General features: G+C 49.4%; 1 protein-coding gene and 1 long non-coding RNA gene across 2 annotated transcripts; one reads left to right on the forward strand and one right to left on the reverse strand.

The window, feature by feature from the left end:
- Positions 1 to 2,578: 2,578 nt before the first annotated feature.
- LOC125535147 lies at positions 2,579 to 12,184 on the forward strand. The gene is made up of 2 exons (XR_007294589.1): positions 2,579 to 3,373; positions 11,348 to 12,184. It is a non-coding gene; the product is annotated as an uncharacterized LOC125535147 (long non-coding RNA).
- Positions 6,396 to 11,129, reverse strand: LOC125535146 (putative disease resistance protein RGA3). Its single transcript, XM_048698196.1, has 3 exons — positions 7,625 to 11,129; positions 6,895 to 7,548; positions 6,396 to 6,812 (listed from the first exon to the last, which is right to left on the reverse strand). The coding sequence occupies exon 1, from the start codon at positions 11,000 to 11,002 to the stop codon at positions 7,640 to 7,642; it is 3,363 nt and encodes a 1,120-aa protein (XP_048554153.1). The 5' UTR covers positions 11,003 to 11,129; the 3' UTR covers positions 6,396 to 6,812; positions 6,895 to 7,548; positions 7,625 to 7,639.
- Positions 12,185 to 21,234: the final 9,050 nt, after the last annotated feature.

Consider the following 21,234-nt stretch of genomic DNA (forward strand, 5'->3'; position numbering starts at 1 on the left):
TCTCTACTAAGGCCCACTATGGCCCATTAAGCCCCCGGGGGGTTCCGGTAACCCCTCGGTACTCCGGTAAAATCTCGATTTCACCCGGAACATTTTCGATATCAAAATATAGGCTTCCAATATATCAATCTTCATGTCTCGACCATTTTGAGACTCCTCGTCATGTCCGTGATCACATCCGGGACTTTGAACAACCTTCGGTACATCAAAGCTCATAAACTCATAATATAACTGTCATCGAAACTTTAAGCGTGCGGACCCTACGTGTTCGAGAACTATGTAGACATGACCGAGACACGTCTCCAGTCAATAACCAATAGTGGAACCTGGTTGCTCATATTGGCTCCCACATATTCTACGAAGATATTTATCGGCCAGACCGCATAACAACATACGTTGTTCCCTTTGTCATCGGTATGTTACTTACCCGAGATTCGATCGTCGGTATCTCAATACCTAGTTCAATCTCGTTACCGGCAAGTCTCTTTACTCGTTCCGTAATACATCATCCCGCAACTAACTCATTAGTTGCAATGCTTGCAAGGCTTAAGTGATGTGCATTATCGAGTGGGCCTAGAGATACCTCTGCGATAATCGGAGTGACAAATCCTAATCTCGAAATACGCCAACCCAACAAGTACCTTCGGAGACACCTGTATAGCACCTTTATAATCACCTAGTTACGTTGTGACATTTGGTAGCACACAAAGTGTTCCTCCGGTAAACAGGAGTTGCATAATCTCATAGTCATAGGAACATGTATAAGTCATGAAGAAAGCAATAGCAACATACTAAACGATCGAGTGCTAAGCTAACGGAATGGGTCAAGTCAATCACATCATTCTCCTAATGATGTGATCCCGTTAATCAAATGACAACTCATGTCTATGGCTAGGAAACATAACCATCTTTGATCAACGAGCTAGTCAAGTAGAGGCATACTAGTGACACTTTGTTTGTCTATGTATTCACACAAGTATTATGTTTCCGGTTAATACAATTCTAGCATGAATAATAAACATTTATCATGATATAAGAAAATAAATAATAACTTTATTATTGCCTCTAGGGCATATTTCCTTCAGTCTCCCACTTGCACTAGAGTTAATAATCTAGATTACATAGTAATGATTCTAATACCCATGGAGTCTTGGTGTTGATCATGTTTTGCTCGTGGAAGAGGCTTAGTCAACGGGTCTGCAACATTCAGATCCGTATGTATCTTGCAAATTTCTATGTCTCTCACCTGGACTAGATCCCGGATGGAATTGAAGCGTCTCTTGATGTGCTTCGTTCTCTTGTGAAATCTGGATTCCTTCGCCAAGGCAATTGCTCCAGTATTGTCACAAAAGATTTTCATTGGACTCGATGCACTAGGTATGACACCTAGATCGGATATGAACTCCTTCATCCAGACTCCTTCATTTGCTGCTTCTGAAACAGCTATGTACTCCGCTTCATACCTAGATCCCGCCATGACGCTTTGTTTAGAACTGCACCAACTGACAGCTCCACCGTGCCATCTTGTAGAGCGGAGGTGATAGGGGCACTACTAGGAAAAGGGATATAGATGATATGGACATTAATGGCGCACCATGTATGTGGTGCGCCACTGCTATACAGCAGTGGCGCACCAGATACAGGTGCGTCATTATTGACATATTACTAATGGCGCACCTGGTGTGTGGTGCGCCATTAGTAGTTTTGAAAAAAAAATTGTTAGTAATGGCGCATCATTGGATAGTGCGCCATTACTAATTGACATAGTAATGGCGCACCACACCCACCGTGCGCCATTAATAGTTTTGAAAAAAAATAAAAAAAAATTTGTTAGTAATGGCGCACCAGTGGACAGTGCACCATTACTAGTTTTTAACTAGTAATGGCGCACTATCCCATGTGCTAAATGCACCCCCCTCGTGGACCGCCTTTTCAGTTTTTTAAAAAATAAAAGAAAATGCTGGAAATGTCAAAAAAATAAAAGAAAATAAGTTTCCCATGTGATATGTGGTCTAGTTGTTGGGAAAATTTATAAATATGAATTTTGACTTCTATGTGGTGCGCCATTACTAAGCCAGATAGTAATGGCGCACTGTGGGATATACTAATGGCGCACGCCATTAGTATACCAGATACTAATGGTGCGCCATTAGTAAAAAATTCTAATGGCGTGATGCTAGTGGCGCATATCTAGTGCGTCATTAGTAGCCAAAACAGGTGCGCCACTAACAGGCCTTTTCCTAGTAGTGGGGACCGGCTGTGGGCAAACCCCTAATATCAAAGATTTGATGCATATATTTGCTAATGAACAATTGTAGAAGTAATGATTATTTGCTGCTGAAAATAGTTTTTTACCCTGATAAGTGCCACACGTGTGGCACGAATACATGACAACTTTGAACGTTTTTGATGGCAAGTTTAGTGAAATGAGGATGACAACTTTCTTTTCGGACGACAAGTTTCAATTTATTCTTTAGTTGTTTTTTCTTTTTCGATGGTGAGTTTCAGTTTATTTTTTGGGTTTATTTTTTCCTTTTTAGATGGCAAATTTAGTTGTAAAAAATATCAGGGCCGGCGTGTGGCACTTACATTTGGGATTTGGGATTTTCCAATGATTTCGCCCTTGCCATACAGTTTTAACAGCATTTGACTCCTCTAGTAGTACAAAATTTCTGGCTCGGCCACTGAATACAAGATAGCCAACAATCCCAATGTTCATCTGAAGAAAAAAATATGATTCCAATAGTGGTACGCATACGAGGCGCTGGAACAGTCTGGTCTCTCAAGTCAAAGTCAGCTTGGAAGAAATCAAATGCCGGCGGGCGTCGGCCAGATGAGCACTCTTGACCTTTTTGACTCGGCGGCGGGAGCGGTGAGGAGAAACAGAGAGATGAGCACGTAAACCCAGCAGGGCCGCGAACGAACCACCGTCTCCTCCTTTCCGATCCCCTCCGCCCCTCCCCTCCCCTCCCCCCCGACCCGACCCCAGCACAAAGCATCGCTCTTCTGCATCCCCCGAGGACCAGCCCCTCCACGGCGCGCTCGCTCGCTCTGCCCGGAGGCCTCGTCGCCTGCCTGGGTCCCCACCAAGGTGCGCACCGTCCTCCGGTGGGGGATGGAGCCGATCCGATCCGATCCAGGGGATTCCTCACCTCCTGGAACTGGACCCGGCACAGGTGGCCGCGGTGAAGGGCGCCATCGACGACGGGGCCTGCCCGCTCGATCCCCTCTCCGACGCCTCCGACTCCGACTCCGACTCCGACTCCAGCGGCGGCGGCGACGACGAGGAGAGCGACCACCCTCCAAAGCAGGGGAAGGCCGTCTCTTCTTCCCCGGTTCGACAGCTTAGACAAGGCAACGACCTGCTACACAGGTATATATATATATATAGTACGTATATCCTTCCTTTGATCTGATTCCACACGCACTCGTCAATAGTCGAGTCATTTTTTCTTCGTGCAGTGCTGTGTGTTCCATCCGATTCCCTACGCACTCATCGTGATCGTGTCGTGTGCTTTGTTTTGTTTCATGTACGCCTGCACTGCTCAAAATTGTTTTTGAGTGTCACTGCTCAACTTTTGGGTAGTACAAGTATACGAGGGACCGCAGATCGGTCATTTTCTCTGCCTTTTCTCCTTTTTCCCGTAAAACAGGGGTCCTTCTCTCTTTCTGAACGTGCCTTTTCTGTTTGCGCTTTGGAGGTTGTGCGTCTGTGTGGTGTTTTCCTGTGTCCCCAACACAAGCAAGGAAGGGAGCAAGCTACAGTAGATTGGTACACCCACACATGAATCACAGCCCATCCGAGTTCAAGTCCATGCTCGGACGCGCGGTGCTCGTGGAGTTTCTTCTATAAAAAAATATCAACGAGGGTTAGCCTTTGGGTTGGTCTCTTTTTTTTCACAATCTTCTCAACTATTGAAATGCCTGTTTCCTAGCGTGGAACTGCATTACACCTGTCCAACTGCATTTAGATAGATAGATATATGGTTTTGGTAACCGAGTTTTTTTGCTGACAATCTTATCTTGTGCACACCCGCTATTTTTGTTTCAACTGGGTCGGAGGTTTTGACTCCTGCTATTATGGCACACACATATAATATCACTTGGATCCCATGTCACTTCGAACATCTGTACAAAGACGTATTTGAGGATTTTTTCTGATAGAAAAATAGCCTGCCTGAACTCACCACTCCATTGAAAAACGTATTGATTCGGCCCATCTGAACCCAGGCTGCTTTGGAAGGAAAGGAACAAACACATGTTCAGTAGCGAAAGGAGAATGGCACAAGACGTTATCTTTGCCATCCTGAAGAAGGGAGGCTGTGAGGAGCCATTAAGTACTATAGATAACGTCATGTGCCATAATTTGTAGTAGTTCACAGTGAATATTCCTGTAGGTTGTTCCTTTCTTTGCCATCCTAAAGAAGGGAGTCAAAGATAATGAATGTCCTGCGCCATAATTTTGTAGTTCACACTAAATATTCCTGTAGGTTGTTCCTTTCGTTGCCATCCTGTATGTAGGTTGTTCAATACCGAAAGGAGAATGGCGCAGAGCATTATGTTTGCCATCCTCAAGAAAAAAGAATGAGTAGCGAATCAATGTTAGTTCAAGCCTTTCAGTAGGCAATAATACTTTCATTCTCCGTAGCAGTCATACTAATTAAAGATAAAAGAAAGGATACATATACATCGCCCTGTTGCATTTTAAAAACGTTGCAGACAAGAGACAACCATGAGCTATCATCAGTGTCAGGTTATCCAAGCCACATGTCATTAAATAGTGCAGCAATTGTCTAGATTGAGGCTTTTCAAACCAAAAGACATATTGTACCTACTTTATGCCAGGTACATTATGAAAACATATATATATTTCAAATATAGAAACCTACAGTTTTATTTTTGTTTCATGTATAGTTAATTGTAACTAGAGAAATATATGTGCGCTTTGCTGCGCCATCAGAGGATATTTAATTAGGTCATTGTTTCTCTTTCTACCTTGTGCTCCATTCTGTTAATAACTTAATACTCGCAAAGCTGTGGATGGTGTTGGCCTGAAGCTCACTCTCAATGGCCGCCTATAGACCCTCGCACCACCACGAACACATTAATAAGCTCCATCTGCCTGAGACTGTCAAGAGTATTGCCTTGCTGACGAACCTGATTGATAGTCTTAGGGCATGTACAATGGGGGCAGCACCTCCTGCTGCCCCATGCGATCCACGTAGGAATCAAAGGGACGAGGAACCCGTCCAAAATCAACTCGCCCAGCGCATAAAAATCTGAAACCACCGTGATGGGACCCACTCGTTTTCTCTTCCAAAAAAATTCCTATCCTGTACGCCCGGAACTTCCTTTCTTCCTCCGTTGCTATCTTGTTCTCTCCACCTCCTCCCGAGATGTGCTCCTGGGCGAGTTTTCAGGCCACCACGCTGCTGACTCTCTCATTCCTTCCCAGATCCATAGCCCAATGGATTTCTCCCAGAGCAGTTCTAGGCCACGGCGGAGGGGGGTGACAACTTCTTCCCTCGTGGATCCAGCGCCGCCATGCCGTTTTCCTCAAGAATCCGGTGGGATGTACTTCGCCTTCGATTAGATCAAAAAAGCCATGGCAGGTGCACAAGCTCAAGGCCGTGCGCTGGCCGAGCTGGAGGTAGTGCGGCTGCATCGGGACCACTCTTTCTCTCTTTTTTCTCTCTCTCTCCTCACTTTTTCGTCGAAGCGCCCGGCTCTTCTGCAGTCTACACTGACACACTTGAGGCATTAGCTTTTGATCCACGGTGGCATCACCTCTGGGGCTAACCGTTGGCCATGCCCTTAGTATCTTCCATGTTTCACTCACCAACAGCATTCAAGTTTTCTGTGGTGGTTTTTGGCTAATAACAAGCTGCTCGCTCGTGTCAGAATATAGTAAAAAGCTTCAAGTATATTTTGTGCTGGTCCTGAAACTATACACCACCATGAGTTAGAATGTTAGATGACACTTTGTTATTTCTCATCTAGATGAGTATTAGCAAATCTGTTATTTTGCTCCAAACGTTGCCATCTTTTCGTGGGTTTCTTAATCATCACGTGCTGCTGAATTAACACATATGTCAAAACGCAAATGAGTTGGATGACACTTTGTTATTTCTAATCCAGATGAGAATTAGCAAATCCTTATTTTCCTCCAAACCTTGCTATATCTTCGTGGTTTTCTTAATCATCACGTGGTGCTGAATTAACACCTATGTTAAAACACAAATCAGACAAGGACATGATTGACTTGAATGGACATTTGATATGAGCTGCAAAAGAGCCACCGGTTTGACAAGGTCCAAGATTTCATCAGTGCAAACATCTCTTAAAACTGCAACCCCTATATCCACCCCTCCCTCCATTTATCTTCTCTCGACACATATTCAAACCCATTTTAACTCCAATTTCATCACATCACAAAAATTCAAACTTCTATTTTACAATGCCATAACTTTGAAATTTTCAACACACATACAAATGCACAACATAATCCAAAACAGTTCATCCTGACAGGAGGGTGTCTTCACATTGTGATGATTTTCCTACTTAATGTCCTTCCAATAGTTGGCCCTGGTATGATCATTCCCCATGGCCTCATCAAGCGTCATATTCTCCTAGTCCTATGCCATCACCAATGTCCCATCCTTACCCACCGTGTAATGGGCCGACCTTTGCGCCTTCTTGTCAAACAGAGTGCCAAACAACTCCACGACATCTTGTACTTGAGAATTTGGCATCAAGTAGTTGATGTCGTCTATGCACACAGAGACGCTCATCATGCTCATGAAAAATTGGCACTAGCAATGTACGAAACAATCAATTAGTGACAATTCAACACCATTTAGAGTTAAAACAGAAAAATAAGATAAACTCACTCACCTTGCGGGCATTTGGTCGAATGCCTCAGAGCGTTGCCCATGCCGAGCTTGCTGACATCAATAGCAGGTGGAGGAGGGGCTACAAGGGATGGGAGGGATGCATGGGGGTTAGATGGGCCTCTCGCCGGCGTCAGTGCCATGTGCGTGCCACAGATACGGGATGCTGGTATCATGTGTCGTAAGGCCGGTGGGCTGCATGTTGGTGGCACCCAGGTGGGGCTTAAGAGCTGCGGTGGCCCCGCGCGCCCGCCGGCGGCGGGCAGCACCACACTTGATGCTGACACGGCCAACTCGAGAGCCGCCATGGGCAGTGCGGGTGGCAACAACTCAGCACTACGAGGAGTTGAATGGGCCGCAGGGGACGAGTGGCATCCATGGAGTCACCGGGGCGACAGCGGGGTCGATTGGGCAGCAGGCGAGAACTTGGGGGAATTAGGTCTCCCGTGGATCAGTGGGTATTTTTTACCCTATATTTTGGGTCAAGGTGGGGTGTTTTTAGGTTTGAACCTAAAAATTATAGGGATATGGTTTGGGATAGGGAATCTCATGGAGTGGGATTTTGACAGATTTTGGCAGTTTCAAGGGATAGAGATTCTACTAGAGATGCTCCAAGGTTGTGTTCAGGTGGCCTCAGTGTTTGCATTGCCATCTCTCCCTGCAATTAACAAGTAACTGTTATGCCACTGACAAAATACAAGCAGAAAAAAAGAGTGTTGAGATTTAAGCAGAACCTGCAAAATATTCTGTCACTGAATCGGCACACTAGGTACCAAAGCAGCTGTCCTATTTCTTGACTGTTTGGACAACTCCGGGTGGCACCCAATAATATGAAGTGTTTCCAATGAGGATGGCAGACCGCATACTGGTAAAGATTGGAGCTCTGAGCAGTATGATATTCTCAACACTTTGAGAGATGAAAGGCTACTAAAGTTCAACGGAAATGATGTTGCAGTAATTTTAGGACATCTCTCGATCACCAGAACTTTTAGTGAATCAAAAAACTGCAATGAGGATAGAGAGTGCAAAAGCTGGCAGTTGCGTATGGACAACTCAGTGAGCATGGTGCAGAACTTAAGTGTTTCCGATGCTGGAAGAGATGTCATGTTAGGCAGGTCTATCATCTCCAATGAGGAGAGACAAGGGAGAGCCTGGAGAAACCTACTAAAATTTTGGTCAGTAAAATTACAGCGACTAAGCTGCAACCTTTGTAGAGAAACAAGCGACCCTATTTCCTCAGTAGCAACGACCTGCTCAGCACCACTTATGTTTACGGCTACAATGGCTTCTCTGTGCTGTTCATGAAGTAAGCCGTTGAAGTGGACATTAGTTGTACAAACATCCAGTTGGAGCTTCTCTGAACTCGAAGAAAAAGGGGCAAGCCTCATATATGGTAAGAACTGTGTACGCTCAATGGTAACTTCACAAGTAGTTGGGGGGAGGGGAGGAATTTTGACCAATTTTGGACAATCCATTATGATTAATCTTTCAAGGCATGGAAATGACTTTCCGTGTGCTATTCCGGACCAGTCATGCAACCTTGGGAAATCATCAAATTCAAGGAAGTTTAGGGATGGAAATGCCACATCACCAGTGCCATAAAACTCATGTCCAATACAGTCAACCGCACACAGCTCCTTCATGTGTAAATGTCTGAGTGATCCCAAATGCCCCAGTGGAGGAAGCATGGTCAAACTCCTGCAATTGGTAAGGTGCAAGGAACGCAGCTGCTGCAATAATGGTAGCCAGCTGGGAGCTCTGGCGCCACAATACCTTCTAAGGTTAAGTACCTTAATGTCTTGGTGCGGCTTTAGGCCTTCAAGTACCTTTGCGTCCGCAGGAGGAGGGTTATTCCTACTAGCGGAGCTCCATTCTAAGTTCAAAGAATTAAGATGTGTTTTTTTATTCAACTCAGCTTTGCAGGCTTCTTCATAGCTTGAAACATTTTCTAGACCTTTTATTTTTAGTAGCCCATGGAGACCATTGATGTTCCTCAACTCTTCTAGTCTATGCCCTTCCCTCTTCTCACTGTGGAACTCAAGTGATCCCTGAAGGTTAGCTAGCCGACCAATGCCCGCCAATCCTGCAGTACACTTTGTTTCAACAAGAAGGTGCCGCAAATTGACCAACATAGTAACGTTTTCAGGAAGCTTATCAAAAGAACATTTCCCAGTGAAGCACAATACTTGCAGATGCAGGAGCTTGCCAATCGACTCAGGAAGCCTCTGGATGGAGCCATGCATAGATAGGTATCGGAGGTGCAATAAGTCATCAATGCATTGGGGCAACTCTTTGGACTTAAAGCAACTGAGATCAAGAACACGCAACTGTTTTGACTTCTCCAGGATACTTTTTAAATTCACAGCAAAATCCTCTTGGGAGCAACTGGAGTTGGATGGAAGTGACGGTCGGATTAACAAGGTGCGCAACTCTTTTAGACTGCGGAAGCTTGTGAGGGAAGGTAGACTGTTCATGGTGACAGACAGATGGCGCACTGTTAACGGGATGTCACAGTTCATGCCATCGTCAATACGGAAACAGTCCTCCGCTGCAACAGACCTTGCAAGATCATGGAGTAAGCCATGCACCAAGTAGTACGTCTTGGATCCAAGCTTGATTTCCTGGAAGAATGAGCGTGAAAGGAGCTGATCAAAATATTCTCTAGCAATGTCTTCCATCCTTTTTTCAGCCCTGTCTTGTGGTTGAACAAAACCCTCGGCAATCCAAAGGCGGAACAAGTGTGCTGGATCAAACTTATAGTCCTCTGGAAACAAACTGCAATATGCAAAGCATCGCTTGAGGTGTACCGGTAGGTATTTATAGCTCAAGCATAGGGCGGAGAAAACAGCATTATCTTGTAATCCATTTTCCATGATGTTCATCCAGTGAATGTTGCTCCTTGTATCTCCCAGCAAACCTCCCACCAGCTTGGCAGCCAGAGGTGATCCATTGATTTTTTCAGCAATCCGCTTCCCGATCGGGTGAAGTTCTTGATAGACATTACCGGGATCACTTGGCAAAGCATGTTCCTTCAGCAGGGCCCAGCAATCCTCGTTCTTGAGCGGATTCACAGTGTACAGCTGTGATGCTCTGAAGATGCGAGGCATGGTGTCCATGCGGGAAGTCGCCATAATTCTGCTCCCGGTATCTGCTGACTGTAGAGGAGCGAGCATGTCCATCCAGGTTTCATCTGTGATGTTCCACACATCATCAAGAACAATCAGATACCTCTTGGATGTAAGAGCTCGACGGAGCTCCGACTGAAGCATTTGAAAATCCAGCATCTTGTCAGCGGAGCCATCCCAAGCCGGTAGGACCGACCTTAGGATCTCGGCTGCGAGCTCCATCTTGTTGGAGCTACTGGAAACTGACACCCAACATTTGACATCAAAATGCTCCCGAACTGTTGCATCATTGAACACCATCTGAGCAAGAGTTGTCTTCCCAATTCCTGCTTCACCAACAACAGAGATAACAGCAGACTTGGCACATGGCTGGATGAGCAATTGGACGATATCATCCTTCTCCTTGTCACGCCCAACGAATCCTCTTCTAGTGTGAAGAATTTCCCTGCTTGAATCAGGCATGCGCGGCCGCCCCCGCGATGAGCCGTCTTCCCCCTTGTCCAGCAGATCGCCAATCTTGCGAGTTTCTTGATTCACAACCTTGATGTCCTTGATGATCTTCTTGGGTGGTTTGGGCGCAACTATTCCAAAAGGGAGGCAGTGCCAACCACACCACCTGAGAGCGGGAAGTGGTTTGAATTGAACACGAGGTGGGTTGGAGGAATGAAACCTGCGGCAGTCGACCGTGTCTTGAAGGTCTTGGTTCAAGTAGAAGGCATCCCTGGCCTGCAGAGCCAGCGCCTTATATTCGGCAGCAGCAGAGATGTCCCAGATCTCGAGCAAATAGGTCTCGAGAAGCTCCAGGATGGGGGCGGCGGCCTTTCCCCCGGACCTACTGGCCCCAGGCGCGCATTTCCGGCCGCTCCCGCCGGAGGAGTGGATGTCGGCGGCCAGCCCCTTCATGGCCTGAGAGGCCGAGCGCAGCAGCTGCGGCGCCTTGGCCAGTCTCGCGGGATCCAGGCCGCCGGAGCACGCCGACACCTCCATGGACTTGGTCCTCGCTGCTCACTTGGTTTCAGCGTGTGTACGCGTGCGCTCTGGACGGAGCTTTCGTGGAGGATCTGGCTGGAGTGGAGGAAGAGACATGCTGCTTGCCACCCGCGACCTTATCAACACGCATCCAAGTAAATTACAACTATGGTCCCTCTACTTGCCGGGAATAACAGAAACATCCTTTCAGTACGGGGTATTTATACGTGAAAACAGGTAATACATACGGATTTAGGTACGATTGTGGCACTGTATTACTTTGAAGTTTTGCATGTCGGCCCTCCTTTAAGTTTTCGTCCTCAACCTCATCCTTTTCCCTTGATGGCCAATCTCATGGAACAGGTCATTTCCGACGGAGTTGCTTATTGCGTGCCTCCTGGTCCTGGGCAGCGACGACGACCCGCGACGGGCTTTGGCCTTTCCTTGACGCCACGTTAGCGCGTGCGATCGCAAGACAGCAACACGGGAGCGACTGAAGAAGGCAAGATCCTACGTACACGCAACGAAGACTGCTGCTATAGGACAACTTCATGTGAACCAACATCAGCTCAATCCAGTCTAGCTCTGGTTCCTGCAACTGATACGCCTGAACATGTGCAACTCGTATGTTCATATCAAGCGACCTGATGCTCGTTCGTGCAACTGGGTAGACATTCCCGACGATCGGGGCGCGGCCGTGAGACAAGGACGACGAGCCCGTTGGCGTCCTGCGCCGACAGCCGGCCTCGCCAACTGGACTGGAACGGCGACTCCAAGCCCGTGGGCCCAATCCTCGTCCTCGCCGTCGTGCTCATGGTGGGCTGGGGGCGACGGCCGCTCTGTATCCCGCAGCTCCACCTGCTGCCCGTCGCCTTCGAGCATGGTCGTGACGAGGCCTCTGGACTTCGCCGGCGGCTACCGCTGCTTTGTCGGCGCAAGGCGAGACCTCTGGACTTCTCCCTCCATAGACACAACCATGGTCGTGTGAGGAGCAGGGGAAGAAGACCCGTAGCCACCAGCTGTTCCATGAAGTGGTCATCAAGGAAAAATATGAGCTTTAAATGAAAACGAAATTTGTCAGACTAAACCAGTGCCACATAAGCAAGATGTGTATTTGTAACCGCATCTTGGACCGCATGTATCATGTATTTTTATGTACAAGGACTATATTGGAATACTTTCTGAGTTTGAGGAAGGTTGTGTCATCCACCAGCAAGTTGAAGGACCATCGTTGCAATTCCAAGTCAACGAAAATGAACTTTCGCATAGTTCATGCCGTATGAATGCCGTCCCGGATTTTTCTTCCTTTTCATATAAAACACGCGTTAGGTGACAAAGGACGTTACCCCCAACCACTCATCTATTAACTTTCGTTTTAATTTTCTAATCCACCCACCCACTGCAAGTTGCTTGAAAACAATTAATGACATCTCCGACCCCTCTCCGGCGTCTGTTCGCGCACAAGGGACTAGTCTGCTGACATTGACGTGAGAGCTGGTCATCTAACGTTGTATGCATACATTTCAACCATTGTTTAACCTAATCAGATAAAATTCATGCAAACATGACTAAGTGCATATAAACCGAATGAAATTCATTACATTTTGGACATTGTGTAACTAAAAACTACATCGGACTAGAAAAAAGTCCATTTTATTGTCGTGAACAAATTTGGTGGTTTACATAACTCTTTTGTTTTTTTATCCCTTCACTCCTAAACAATCTCATACCGGTCAAAATCAATTCACGGGTGGTTTGACTCGACTCATTGCTGACGTGGTAATGGTCAACAACAGTTTTGACCTGTGGGTGGGTCTCCCTCGTCAGGCTGGGCTAAGATACAGGAGCTTCTCCAGACCTGCCCTCGTAGCTCTGCCTCCCCGAGGACTGCTCCCTTGCGCCCGACCCCGCCACCTCCGGCTGAGGGGGGCGACCTCCGGAGTTCCAAGCCGCCGCCCCGAGCGCTCTGCTTCTCCTTCCCCACCTTTCTCTCTTCTCTCACTCGAAGTCTCCCTCGTATCTCTTTCAAGTACACGTCATGCACACGAGCTCGCCGTTGTGCCATCTTCACATTGTCGCCGGACTCTGGATCCGGTAGGAACCAGACCAAATGGGGCCGCCACCCCCGGATCCGTCCGCCCCCTCGCCTCCTCCCGCTGCCTACATCGCTGCAGCACTGCCGCCGCTGCCCCTGCTACCTCCTGCGGGAGGAGAGGGACGACAATGCCCGACGGTTGGGCAGCCCTCGCCACAAGCTCGCCATTGTTTCATCTTCACACCCCCGCTGAACTCTGGATCTGGCCGGATCAGACCAGATGGGCCCGCCACCCCTGGATCTGGCCGTCCCCTTAGCTCCCCATGCCGCCGCCGCTGCCCTGCTACCTCCTGCTGAGGAGAGGGGCGACGATGCCCGATGGTTGGGCCTCCGCCACCCACCTGACAAGGGAGGTCCACCCGCAGGTCAAAATCATTGTTGACCATTGCCACGTCAGCAGCCAGTCGAGTCTAACCACCCAGGGACTATGTTTGTCTAGTATGGGATTGTTTAGGGGGTGAAGGGAGTAGAAATAAAGATTGGGGCGGTTATGTGAACCATCAAATTGTTTGAGGGTAGTAAAATGGACTTTTTGCACCTAACTAAGGTAAAACTAGTCTACAGGCAGCGCCAACGGATATCCATTCCGACGATACAGATACCCTTGAACTAGTCTATGGCTAGCCGCGGCGGATCTCCATTGTCTTCCCCATGTCTGATAGCCCATTCATCCGACTGCCATGAGCCTCGAAGGTATATGCTTCAGTGCAAAGGGTGGCTTGCTTCCCCATGTTCGGCAGCGCCGCTCATCGGAGTGGCACCACCACCGGGATGTGCTTCAGCCGGAGGGGAAGGGGACGACGGTGGCCTGCGACCGAGTTAGACACTGGTTGTGTACGCCGGTGTCGCCTCGGCGGTGGCCTTCATGGGACCCAAGCATCGACGACCTCCCATGTTCTACTTCTCCTCGATGATGATGGCACGCGCGGACATGCTGAACATCGTCTCGTCGATCTCCGCGAAGCCGACTTCTTTTCTCTGCTGGCAGGGCATGGTTACACAAACGTTGACGGTGGATGGCACGGTCGTAGGCACGGGAGGTGCGTGCGACACGACGTCGTCCACGGCAGCCACAATGCATGTACTGCTGTGGTCCCCTGCGTGTCGGCCTGGAGCAACTTGCCACTCCTTGGCGAGATGGCTTGGCGGCGAGTTGCCGAACGACGCGTCGGCTTGGAGCTTCTGCCTCCGCGAGCTGGCCTGCATCGTCCTGGAGCGTCGAGGGAGGTGGAGCCGATAGTTGCCTAGCTCGTATCCGGCGGGCTCGACGGGCCACCCGGTGGCTTTTATGCCGAAGAACTCGTCTTCCTGTGTGTCGGATGCCACGGAGATTATGGAGAAAATGGCGCAAGGAGGAGATGGAGCGGAGTGTGGTGCAATTTTTGCCCGACGTTTAGCATCGTTTAAATAGCGGGCGGACGGCCGAAGCCAACCGATGTTTTCTTTAATGACGTGCGGCTTGCGAACGGACGTGTGGCCGGAGTATGTTTCTCGGCACACGCACGGGGTTTAATGGAGCAAGGCGGGCAGTCTGTGGCCGTACGAATGCAGCGAGGAAGCGTGTTCAGTTGGGCGTGCAGCGGGCGGCGCTCTCTTGACCGATGCGCCCCTTCAATGCCGGCAGTGAGAGGTCGCATTCGTTCTGCGTTGGCGTCAATGCATAGCGGCCACTCTCCAACGGCATGAATGTAGGCAGCTGGCATCGTGTGAGAAGCACGTGCGTGCGAGGGAGGGGATTTTTGGTTGGCCAGGACGGTTAGACGCGGGTATGGCAGTGGTCAAAACGCCTGCAAAGCCCCCTAGTTTGTCTTCGTCTACGGAAAAAAGTATGTTCGGACCGCCCGACAGACCAAATAAAGATCCGTGTTGGAAAACACAACATGTCCAGATAGCGATTCGTAAGGCTGTGTGAGGGTCTGCGTTGGAGATGCCCGAATAGCCTAACCAATTGTTTTGCTAACGATCTTTCTCCTACCTGCAAGTTGAATAGTCTAATCAATTTTTTTAATGGGTAGCCTAACTAATTGTTTTTTGAGTCGGCCTAACCAATTGTTAACGACACATTGATTCAAAAAACCAATAGCGCGTCCGATGTTTAGTAGCGAAATGACAAAATAGCCCTTGGGCTGCTTTGGGCCCATTTGACCACATGTCTCTCTCCGCGGCTCCTCCTCACTTGCTGTCTGGTGGGTCGGGTAGCTTCGGTGACCAGAGGCGACAACTGCACCTCGCTCGGTCCTCTTGAACTGGCATTTACTTCCTCCGCATTCGCTTTCCTCCAGTATACGCAGTGGGCAAAGTATCTGGTGATACGGTCATTTAAGTGATACGGTGCTCCACTCTATCATGCACCGTTAGATCATGCTGGGAGGGACACGATGAATGTGCATGTGATGCGCAGCTCCTCCATCGGGAAATATTCAAAAAACACCCTTGATATACTCTTAACTGGGTGTGAGGCTTGAAGCAATCAGAAGATACAAATGTCTAGATTTCCTCAGACTTGTCCACTATTTATTTAACAACATATGTGAGATGGAGAAATCCACATTGGCACATGGCCGCATAATCCTGCCACGGGAAAAAGCTTTTCAAGATGTCACAGAATTCCGAAGAAATTTTTTTGAAGCATCATCTCAATATTCTACGTGTGTGCCAAGTTTCGTGGAAAACCGACAATTTTTGTGGCTTGTGTAAAAAAAAAGATGTCTCATGAAAAGCCCTTTTTAAACACACTGAATTTTGCTGTTTTCACACGGGACACAAAAGTTGTCGGTTCTTCGCGAAATGACTTTGCGAGAACGTGGATGTCGAGATGTGCATGCGAAACATTTTATCCGAATTTTGTGACATTTCAAAATACATTTAAAACGCATTTTAAAACCAGGAGCATATGCTCCCGGATGCCAAATCGCCCCTCTATGTGAGATGGTGCATTTTATCCAAACAAAATATTCACTCAAATAGATTCCGCTCCTCTTCAAGATAAATGCAAATGTTACCTGCAAAAAAAAAGAAGCTAATGCAAATGGTTGTTCGCATGTTCTCTCAATTAGCTTTAGTGAAAGCAAAGATAACATATTTAGATCGTTTGTCTAGTTGCATTAGTATTTTTATATTGTACGGACTACAATAGACATGCAATTCGTGAAGACCAACCCCAAAAATTAAAGATAGTACTTTTATACATTTTGATAATTGAATGTAATACAAAAGATAAAAAAAATCTCCATGAACAATAACTGACTAGTTTGGTATGTTAAGTTTGTCAACTTTCATGCTAATTCTCTTGTATTTTTTGATTTTTTATATTACTTTCAATTATGATAATCTATTAAAGTACTATTTTTCAATTATCGATGAAGTTCAACAAAATAAATTCTCTTATATTGATAACCACACACTGAATTTTTTGGTTACTTTGTCGAACAATATAACAACAAAATATGGAGATGTCACAATATAAGATAATTTATTGTGTGTGTGTTTATCAATATAAGATAATTTATTTTGCTGAACTTTATCAATATAGCAATAAACTATGGAGATGGCACAATAACAAGACTTGAGAGGAATTCTGGATTCGAGTGTGTGTGTGTGTGTGTGTGTGTGTGTGTGTGTGTGTGTTTGCACATTGAAACTGAGGCGTTTTCTGAACAGTCAACGAAAGTGCAGCTGGTAGACTAGTATAGGAAAAGACCTTACGTTCAATTAAGAACATAACACAGGATGTATTTTGCATATTTCAAGGTGGGGGCGCTGGCCAACTCATGTGCATCAGTGCATGCATCCTGTCCCACTGAATGTGATCTAGTGGTCCAGAATACACCGGTGCATCGTATCACCAAACGGGCCGTATCACCAGATATGCTCATACGCAGTGCATGAGTTCACACCTCGACATGCCGATCATGCCTACACCTGTATTGCCTACCACTCTGCAACGTCCTTTGCCGCCTTGCCTCGCCTCCCTATCAATACCCTCCTCGGCGAGCTCCACCTCATCCCAAGCCAATCATCATGGTGGGTCTCGGTCGACAACTCACACTAGGCGCGTGTTTTATCTGTTTTTTTATCCGTTTGAACCAGCTAAGTGATGCGTCTATTTTTTTATTTAGGTCGACTAGTGCGCCCAACAAGCAGCAAACCCAAATTCGTGAACGGTATTAAAAAAAACTTTGTAAAAACATGGCCTAAATAAGCATAATTATACATAAATGGCCGGTCAACTTGCCGGCCAAAATCCACTTAAACATTAATAGAAATTAAATAAACTTAAAAATCAAAATTTGCGCCGACAGTGCACTGCTCTAGGCGGTGTCATCGTCGTCCTCCTCCTCCTCCTCCTTGGGCCGCTGAGGTCGATGAACTCCAGCGCCGGCCCAACCCAGGGGAAGGCGGCCTCCTCCGCCGTCTGTTTTGCTGGCTGTGGGAGCGTCGGTTGCACTGCTGCGCGGGCGTGCTCCTCCTCCTCCCTCTCTAGGCGTTCTTCCTCCGCCTCCCATGCCAAGCGGCGCACCGGCTCCATCGGTCTCTCGCCTTCGGCGCACTCATCCGCCAGCGCGCGCGTCCTCCGTTGTTGGAGGTACGTGGCTTCCTGCTCCGGCGTCGCCCCGAGCAACACGGGCGGCGCACTGACTCACTCGCGGAGCTGGCCAGTCGACTGGTAGACCTCCGGCTCGCGCTCTGCGGACTGCAACTCGGGAAGGAAGGCAGCAGCGACGGAGGAGGGATGACGCAGTCGTCGACCGCGGACAGCACCAGGGCTTCCTCCATGCCAACCCAGCGCCCGTCCTGCTCGCGCTGCCTCTCCACCAGGGCGCGTTGCAAGGCGGCCTCCAGCGCGGAACAAGTGTGTTGGATCTCCACTAGGGCGCGTTGCAAGGCGGCCTCCAGTGCGGAACAAGGCGGCCTCCAGCGCCAGGGCTTCCCACTCCGCATTCACTTTCCTCCAGTATACGCAGTGCACGAGTCCACACCTCGACATGTCGTTCATGCCTACACCTGTATTGCCTAGCACTCTGCAACGTCTTTTGCCGCCTTGCCTCACCTCCCTGTCTATCCCCTCCTCCATGAGCTCCACCTCATCCCAAGCCAATCATCATGGTGGGTCTCGCTCAACAACTCCAACTAGACACGCATTTTGTCTGTTTTTTCTCCATTTGAATCAGTCAAGCGGCATGTCTGTTTTTTTATTTGGATCGGTTGGTGCGCCCAACGAGTGGCAAACCCAAATTTGCGAACGGCATTAAAAAAAACTTCGTAAAAACGCAGCCTAAATAAGCATAATTATACATAAATGGCCGGTCAACATGTAGGCCAAAATCCACTTAAACATTATCAGAAATTAAGTAAACTTAAAAATCAAAGTTTGCACCGCTAACGCGCTGCCATAGACAGCGTCATCGTCATCCTACTCCTGGATGAGGATCCCTTGCCATGGTCTAGCCTACCTTTGAGTCACTGACACATGGGTCCCACAGAGTGTGGGGTGTGGGACCCATGTGTCAGTGACTCAAAGACAGGGATTGCTAAGTCAGAGGATCCATGTCCCCTACTTCTTCCCGGGGCTGGTGAGATCGATGAACGCCGACGCCAGCCCAGCACAGGGGAAGGCGGCCTCCCACGCCGCACGTGCCGTCTCCTCCGCCGTCTATCTCACCGTATGTGGGAGCGGCGGCTGCAGTGCTGGGCGGGCGTGCTCCTCCTCCTCCCTCTCTAGGCGCTCCTCCTCCGCCTCCCGCACCAAACGACGCTCCGGCTCCATCTGCCGCTCGCCTTCGTGGCGCTCATCCGCCAGCACGCGCGCCCTCCGTTGTTGGAGGTACGCGGCTTCCTGCTCTGGCTCGCCCTGAGCCACACGGGCGGCACACTGACCCACTTGCGGAGCTGGCCGGTCCATAGGTAGACCTCCGGCTCACACTCTATGGACTGCAACTCGGGGAGGTAAGCCAGTGGCGGCGGAGGAGGGATGACGCAGTCGCCGGCCGCGGACAGCGCCAGGGCTTCCTTCATACCAACCCAGCGCCTGTCCTCCTCGTGATGGCTCTCCACCAGAGCGCGTTGCAAGGTGGCCTCCAGCGCGGCTTGGTAGGCCGCCTCCACCTCCTCCTCCGGCAAGATGTCTAGGGGTGGCGGGGCCACGACGTGGTCGATGTGGATGCCCCGGCGGCGCTCCTTCTCATGCGCTAGCGCAAACCAGCACTCCCAGTTGGGGGAGTCTAACGCGTAGGCATGCATCGCGCGCTGGGCCGACGTAAGGAGCTCGCGCCGCCAGCGAACCTCCTGGGCGTGTGCCCTGGCCAAGTGCGACACCGCCAGAATGAGGATCCGATGCGGGTCCAAATGCTAGCCTTGCAATAGGTTGACATCTAGATATTGTAGCGGGCGGCGGTACTGCCAGTTCCACCGCACCTGGTGGACTGGTATGTACAGTTGCTCCGACTCCCGCGGTGGCGAGCCATGTCGAGCCGACGGCGGCAAAGGAGGAGGCACACGGGAAGAGCTCGCGCCAGCACTGAACTTCCCCTACCCCTTCCTGCTGAAGAACCCCACGGCTGGCTGGTTGGGGTTTCTGGTCGCCGGCGAGGGAGCAGGGATGGCTAGATGTGGACGGGGGATGGAAGTGGATGAGGTCAGCCCCGCCGCATGCTTCCATTAAAAAGGACGGGCTTTCCACCCACTGCTAGGCGGTCCCGAGGTAGGTGGGCGCATTTACTATGACCTAGGTAGGTTGGCTGGCCAACATGTGGGGCCACGGCAGACACCGAGGGGACGTGCGACGTGTCTGCTTCGTGTCCGAGCGGACGTAAACCAGGCCCAAATTTGAGCCAGAAATGCTTCGGTGCGGACATCTTGCAGACGTGTTTTGGGTATGAGTCGGCGCATTGGGCCGGCGTTTATGTCTCCGTCGACCCAAAAGGACATGCGCAGATGAAATGGGTCGGTGCATTGGAGTTGCTCTAAGCACCGCACCAACGATTACAATGACCTCATCCATTGTCAGGCTGCAGGTGGGACTGCAGGTGGACGTCCCACCACTGCTTGATGGGCACTAGTGGGCAGTCTACTAGAAGTATGATGGATTAAGTGGGAATAAGTGGGTTCCCACATAAAAGCATCTTCAACGGCAACCCGTAAATTTTATCCTGCATCCGTTCGACAAGGGGGTACCAATCCGCGGACATGGATGCGGGAGGACGCCATCCAATCTTAGCTGCATACATTTCAAACTCTTTTTTAACAAATCGTATGAAATTCGTGCAAACAACGCGAATTTCATATGAACATGATGGATTTCATACAAACCAGACGAAGACTGTTACATTTTGGACATATTTTCAACTAAAAAGCTAAAACTATGTGCACGTACGGTCGCGCGGAGCTTCACTCCCACGACACGGATACACTACACTAGTCTATGGACGGCCGCGGCTTGTCTTCCCCATGTTCGGCGGCCCGCTAACTGGAATAACCGGACTGCCGGGAGCCCCAGAAGCATGTTCTTCCCCTTATCTTCCATATGTCCGGCTGCACCGCTAATCGGAGCGGCAAAGACGGTGCTTCAGCCAGAGGGGAAGGGTGCTTCCATGGAGCTCAGGTGGGTACCCAGGATGGTCTAAGATAAAGGAGAACCGGCCGGGTAATCGGCATTGGCCTTCCTAGGACCCAAGCGGCGGGGCCTCCCGTGTTCTACTTATCCTCGATGATGGTAGCAGGCGCGGACGTGCTGGCGGCCACCTCATCCACATCCGCGCATCCGACTTCTTGCTCTACGTGCATGGCGTGGCTATGAGCACGTCGACGATGGATGGCACGGTCGCATGCATTGGATGCGGCAATGCCCGTGACGCCGTGTTGCCCGCCGTGCCGGTGTGGAGCAACTCGCCACTCCTCATCGAGTTGCCCTGGAGCGGCGAGTTGCTGAACCACGGGGTGGCTTGGGGCAGCAACTTGCTACGTTGGGTCAGGTATGGGAGGTGGAGCAGTGAGCTGCCTCGCTCGCATCCAGCGGGCTCGGCGGGCCACCCAGCCGGCTTATATGCCGGAGAACTGCTCTTTGGAAGCCATCAGAAGAGTGGACTGTCGGGCAACGTAGTATTTCAAAAAATTTCCTACGCACACGCAAAATCCATCTAGGTGATGCATAGCAACG

The sequence above is a fragment of the Triticum urartu genome, chromosome 2 (assembly GCF_003073215.2).
Source record: "Triticum urartu cultivar G1812 chromosome 2, Tu2.1, whole genome shotgun sequence".
Lineage (NCBI taxonomy): Eukaryota > Viridiplantae > Streptophyta > Magnoliopsida > Poales > Poaceae > Triticum > Triticum urartu.